Source organism: Myotis brandtii, unplaced genomic scaffold (genome assembly GCF_000412655.1).
Source record: "Myotis brandtii unplaced genomic scaffold, ASM41265v1 scaffold528, whole genome shotgun sequence".
NCBI classification, from domain to species: Eukaryota; Metazoa; Chordata; class Mammalia; order Chiroptera; family Vespertilionidae; genus Myotis; species Myotis brandtii.
The window spans coordinates 1-6,836 of NW_005369930.1; the positions used below are offsets into that span (position 1 = coordinate 1).

Genomic DNA, 6,836 nt, shown 5'->3' on the forward strand with positions numbered 1-6,836 from the left:
TGATTCCGGTCAAGGCCACATACCTTGGTTGCAGGTTCTATCCCTGGCCCCTGTCTCTCTCACATCAATGTTTCTCTCTCTCGATCTCTCCCCCTCCCTTTCACTCTCTCTACAAATCAATGGGACACATATCCTCAGGTAAGGATTAACAAACAAAGAAAAAAAAGAAAGAAAGAAAATAAGCAGAATAAAACCTTCAAATAAACAAAAAATTAAACTAAAATTTCAGGTTAAAAAATTTCCGAATGTACCATACACAGTAATAACACAAGTTATAACAAAATCATACACCTCTGGAAGATTTTGCAGGTTCGGTTCCAGATCCCCACAATATAGCCAATATCACAATAAAGCGAGTAACACAAATATTTTGGTTTTCTAGTGCATATGAAATTTACGTTTACAGTATACTATAGTTTATTAAGTGTGCAATAGCATTATGCTTCCTCAAAACAATGTACACACCTTAGTTTAAAAATACTTTATTGCTACAAAATGCTAATCAACATCTGAGCCTTCAGAAAGTCATAATCATTTTGCTGGTGGAGGGTCCTGCCTCAATGTTACTAAAAATACAGTATCTGTAAAGTACAACAAAACGAGGTGGGCCTGTACTAAAGCAATCCAATGCACATCACAATTGGTTTCAAGTAAGTTAGTTTAAATCTCCAGACCAGGACAAGACTGATGTTACCTGGCCATCTTAGAAACACCACAGGCGGGATCACACACCTGGCCAGTACAAACGTGCCCATTGTCGACATTAATCACTGACCTCTCTAACTCATTAGTCGATTAGATATCAATATGAGAGAACACAGAGCATTTGCAAATTCATTTACATTTTAAAATTTAAACCCAGAATTTGAGAGTAATATTGGTTGAGGTATTCAAGTATATGGTACTACAAACTGGTCTAGCTGCACATGGAACAAAGCAATGCAAAGGGGAAAAAATGCAAAGAGGGATAACAACATGACAGCAGGCAGGACTGAAATCTTGTTGATCATGTTCACGTAGTCTCAAGATGTGGCTTTTTACTAATTTGGATTTTATACTCACCTAAACCTTTTTGCCCAGGGTTCTTAGCAAAGGTAAAAGTAAACTGATAGAAATCCTTAAACTTCACTGTGTCCTTAAGCTCTTGCTCCAATCTTGGTAGGAGAGCTTTCAGCTTTTCTGTGCTGTCACACCTGTGATGAGAGAGAGAGAGAGAGAGAGAGAGAGAGAGAGAGAGAGAGAGAGAGAGAGAGAGAGAAGAAAGAGAGCGAGAGCGCTTTGTTAAGGGGAGGAGACAGGTCTCCCCAATCCCCAGCAGTTCTCAGCCTCACTGTGATGTGGTGCAGCCTGAGGCTTGGGTCAAAGCGGGGAAGGGAGGGCTAATTCTCATGGGCCTCTTTCTCTAGCCAAAAAGCCTTAAAAAGCCTTGAAATGCTCTAAAACTCATTGTGGTGATGACTGCACAGCGCTTTGAATACACCAAAACCACTGTAAATGGGTGAATTGTACGGCATGTGAATGATGTCTTAATAAAGCTGTCATTAAAAGAAAAAATACAAAATTGCTTGCCCTCCTCTGTGTAAACTGGAACAGGAACATGGTTTAACTCTGCAGCTTCAATCACAGAGGCCAATGCCCTGAGATGACAGAGTGACAAACCCCACTTTCCCCCAGCCCATACCACTGTTACCACTATACTGTCCCTACATAAGGAAAATAAACCTGTGGCACTTTAGCTACTGTATCGAGGGGTTTCTTCACTACAGTGGGTTAGATTTAAAATATCCAAGTATAACGAAACACAACTCTATTGTTTTAAAATTGAATTTGCCTTCCAAAGTCAATAACCTTTAAGCTATTAAAAAGCCTTTAAAGCAGAATCTAGAATAGCAAAACATAAAATTTGTCGTTTTTATCTTGACTGCACAGCAAGGAAGAGAACAAAAGCAACACTTCATTTATCCACACACCCAAGTAGAGCGGGGCTGAGGAAAGACAATTGAGCAAGTCCTGGAGAGGCCGGAACTATCCAGACCAGCAAGTCCATGAATAAATACACTCAAAGGCACAAATGCACAGCTTCAAGGGCTGTCATGGGTGCTGCGGACAGCCCCCAGCCCCGCCCCCAGCCAATGGAGTACCAGCAGGCAGCAGCACCTGGGGTGTGGCTGTGTGCCCTTTCCCATTACAACCCCTTTCCTCCACGTGGCCACTTCCTCGCTCTTCTTTATGCCTCCATCACTCCAACAAGCACTCCTTGGCAGTGTGTTAGTTATCCCTGCTTCTGAACTTTTTAAATGGGAACTCATGGTAAGTATTATTTTGTCTTTGGTTTTCTGTGCCAACATTATGTTTGTGAGGCTCATTTATGCTGACAGTGTGGCTGGGGTTGGTTCATTTCCATTGTCATATAGCATTCCATTAAATTCCTATTTTATAATTTATATATTCTACTGATGATAAATATTTTGGCTGCTTCTAGTTTTCTGGTTACAAAGCATGTTTAAAATGTTCTGTGCATGTGTCCTGGCACACATATGCATGTGTTATGCTAGACACACCCAAGAGTAGAACAGCTGGGTTCACAGGGTCTGTGCACCTTCAGTTTAATAAGTAATGTCAAACAGTTTTCCAACGTGATCATCCCATTTCACACTCCACCAGCAGCACACTAGAGTTCCTGTTGCCTCACATTTTCACTAATATTTATGACTGTCTTATTTTAGCCACTCTAAAGAGTGGGTTGTGAGGTTCTATTTCATTGAAGTTTTAATTTGCACTTCCCCAATGAATGAGATTGAGCACATTCTTGTATTTTTCACTGATCATTTGGAAATTCCCTTTTGTGAAGTGCCTGTTCAAGTCTGTTGCCCATTTTCAATTAGGTTATCCTTTTCTTATTGTTTTATAGGAGATTTTTATATATCAGAGATACAAGCCTTTGTCAGTTAAGTATTTTCAAAGTACTTCAAAATATGGGCTGCCTTTCCACTTCCTTGATGATGTGTCTTGATGAGCTGTTATTTTTAGTATAGTACACTTTATCCATTTTCTTTATAGTGTTTTCTTGGTGATATTTTAAAACTTCCCCAACTGAATAATCATAAAGATATTCTCCTACATTATTTTCTAGAGGATTCTGCCGTTAGCCTTTCAAATGGAGATCTACAATCCACTTGGATTGTTCGTTCATTTCCATTGTCATATAACATTCCATTAAAATTTTATGTGTGGTGTGAGGTAGGGATCAGATGAATTTTTTCCCATATGCCAATTCTCCCAAGACCATTTACTGAAAAGATGTTCTTTCTCCACTTTCCTAAAGTGCTGCCTTTGCCATAATCCAATGTACCTGTATACATGGATTTGTTTCTGGGCCCTCCATTCTGTTCCACTGGTATATTTATCTATTATGGTACTCAATATAGTCTTAGTTATTATAGTTTGAAGTCCTGACTAGCTGGTAGAGCAAATCTTCTCACCTTGTTCTTTTTTTCTTTAAGAATTGTTGGCTACTCTTGACCGTGCATATTCATATACATTTAAAATCGCTTGTCAAATTACACACATAAACCTACTACTTATTAGAGATCATATAAAATGTATAGATAAATTTAGGGATCAAACAGAAAGTGTTACAACCTATAAATGAGGTATATTTCTCCATTTATTCAGGTTTCCTATCTCTCAGTGAGTTTTCTCTATGGAGGCAGCACACATATTAAATTAGATTTACCCTAGGTGTTTTGTATTTTTGATGCTACTGGAAATGATATTTTTAAAAAATTCATTTTATTTTCATTATTACATTCAGTGTTTTGAAATAATATCAATAAAATGATATTTTAAAAAATTCATTTTATTTTGTTTCATTATTACATTCAGTGTTTTGAAATAATATCAATTTTTGTTTGCTGACCTTATGCCCTGTAGTCTGGTTAAACTCAAGCTTGAGGTAAACCAAAACTGTGTGGTGTTGGGTGAAGGACAAACAGACCATGGAATACAATAGAGAACCCAGAAATAGAGCAACACAGTCAATTTTTTTGATTTTACAAAGATGTCATGGTATTTCATAAAGTTTACTCAGCCTACTTAAGAATCCTCAAGCCCCCAATTAAAGTATGTAAGATGAACTGTTAAAGGCAGGTACTCTAGCCACAGTCAACAGTCAACAGCCAGGAAAACGTGTGAAAAAACCCCCAACAAAACAGAGCAGACACAAAAGCCAAAGTATACTTTAAAGCTTAGTGCTATTTAGACTAGAAGCCAACAGTCCTCTGCATCCCTAAAAGCAATGAGATTGTTTTTATAATTCACTTTTTGAACACATGAATGATACTTTTGCTTGGTACATAGCACTTTAATATTTACAAAATGCTTTTACCTTTAACTTCCCTGTGAAATGTGGACAGCAGTACCATTAACTATCATTAACTGGTAATCTTAAATTACACTCTGTATACTCCATATAAGAGGGCATGAAATATCTAACACATTTTGCAAAGATTCACACTCAAAATCTTTAAAGTATGTTTTTAAAGTTATGACACTTAACAGGATAACAGGCAAGAATTTAAAACATTTACTTGTATAATATATTTCTAGACAGTGCCTTAGAAATGCCAGTAAGTGTTTCTATAAGAAGCACTTATTTCCAAATCTCTCATTTTGGGGAGATTTTTAACAGATAGGATAGTGTATAGTATCATGCTCATGGAATACTTCTTTAATAGTTTGTTTTCCATTCTAAAAGTACTAGTAATTCATCCAGGCTTTCCTAGTGCAAAGAACATGAAAAAATACACTATTACACCATTGTCACAATGTTCTCTTTTGTTTTTTTTTGGTTTTACAAAACCACCAGGTTATGGTAAGATAACACTACAAATCAAAGTTTTGTAGAGTTTATCATTTAAACAGACAAGGCTGACAAACATCACAGTTTCATCAGTTTAATGGGAAAAAAACCGAATGCTCTATTCCCCCATCTGGCCTGGAATGCTGAAGCACATGCCTTAAGAACATGTTTACTTTAGGCTTTCAAGCTCCTTGAGCAGCTAAAAAAGGCTAGTTTAAATTGTCAACAGTGAAATACCAGAATATCAGCAAGTCAAGCAAGTTGGCTTTTACACGACCTCATGAAATAGTTCAATAAGTTTAATGAGTAAAAGACATTTGTTATGTGCTTTCATTTACTTCTTGGACTTATCTGACAAGTGAGAAACATCTTAAGCTATTAATGAAGCTTTAATCCCAACCTTGTAGGTAGAACAGAGAAATATTACAAGCAAAAATCAAAACAACATTTTATTAATGCTTAATATAGCAACACACTAAACTATACATTTAGTACACAGTATTATGAAATAAGCTGAAGAGCTGAAAACAAACAAACAAAAACACCCTGATGCTGTCAATTTAAAACTGGGGGGAAAAATTAAAAAGTAGAAAATAAATTACAAAAGGAATTAATCTGAGAAAAGATTATGAAATAAAACTTAAATTGGAATTTACTAGTAAAGGGAGACCAAAGGCTTAATATAGTGTAGCTGCATAAGAAATTTATAAGATACACAAATAAAATAAATTAATATGAAATTAATATTTACAGACTGAAAAAGAATTAATGTTGAAAGTATCTTCCTTTATGAAAAATTTAAACTGAGATCAATTTACTTACCCAAGCTCAGTCATGCCATCTACAAATTCCTTTTTGCTAAATTCACATTGAGTTGCTGCCCTGAATTTCCATGCTATAACCAAAACGCTGATACTGGCAGGATCTAGGCTTAAATCATCACAAAACTGTTGAATCCCATCAATTCCAATTTTATTTTCATCTTGTGGGTCTATAGTTAAAATTAAGGAAAAAAGTTATACTATTTTGGAAAGTATTACTGAAATGTTAGAATCATACATCTACTACATAGTTCTAGAAAGCTTGTTTCAAATACATCAGCAGACTGTTAATTTTCTACTCTATGAGAAAGATAGCAACAAATAATAATTTATCCAGCAAGTACTCCTATTTTTAAAGTCTAGGTTTCTGGGCATTAGTGGGAAAAAAAATCATTGAAACTTCTTTTAGAAGATTTCATCATTAACAAAAAAATGTAATTTCCCTAAAATAAAATAAAATTCAAGTTTACAAAATTTTAGTTTGCCCAATGGCAAATTGTTACAAAAATACTGCATTGGTATTCACAGTATTTTAAGTTTTTATCACAACCCCACCTAAAGATTGCTGTTTTTCTTTTAAAAGTGATTTCATTTGCTATAGTTCTAATGCTACTATACAATACCTATTTTCAAAATCATTTAGATTATGCATCCACATTAACAGCTTAGAAATTCAGGTTTCCCCCAACCTTCACTTCTGGTTTAGAAATAAAATTAAGAAACTTAGCATTTCCCTATCAGAAATTCAAAAAGTAAAATCTATTAAAAGAAGAATCCCAGCAAGATCTCATCAAACTAGATCTAGTAATTTCAGACAGACTGTGTGTATCATAATATATTATCACTAGAAGCCCAGTGCATGAAATCTGTGCACTCAGAGGCCTGTGCCCTCTTGCTGGGAGCCCTCAGGGGATGGCCGACGGCCAGCAGTCAGACATCCTTAGCGCTGCCACAGAGGAGGGAGAGGCTCCCGCCACCACTGCTGTGCTCGCCAGCCATGAGCCCGGCTTCTAGCTGAGCAGCGCTTCACCTGTGGCAGCGCACTGACCACCAGGGGCAGCTCCTGCACTGAGCATCTGCCCCCTGGTGGTCAGTGTGTGTCATAGTGACCGGTCATTCTGCCATTTGGTCAATTTGCATATTAGCCTTTTATT

The 6,836-nt window shown here is 36.5% G+C and overlaps 1 protein-coding gene across 1 annotated transcript in view; it reads right to left on the reverse strand.

Moving 5' to 3' along the window:
• Positions 1-36: 36 nt before the first annotated feature.
• DCUN1D2 (DCN1, defective in cullin neddylation 1, domain containing 2) overlaps positions 37-6,836 on the reverse strand; it is a gene marked incomplete at its 3' end in the record, with an annotated part of 12,571 nt that continues 5,771 nt past the window's right edge. The window contains exons 3-5 of the mRNA XM_014548922.1: positions 5,684-5,852; positions 1,063-1,193; positions 37-50 (exon numbers count right to left, since the gene is read on the reverse strand). Coding sequence (XP_014404408.1) covers positions 37-50; positions 1,063-1,193; positions 5,684-5,852 — 314 coding nt within the window. The remainder of the gene's footprint in view (positions 51-1,062; positions 1,194-5,683; positions 5,853-6,836) is intronic.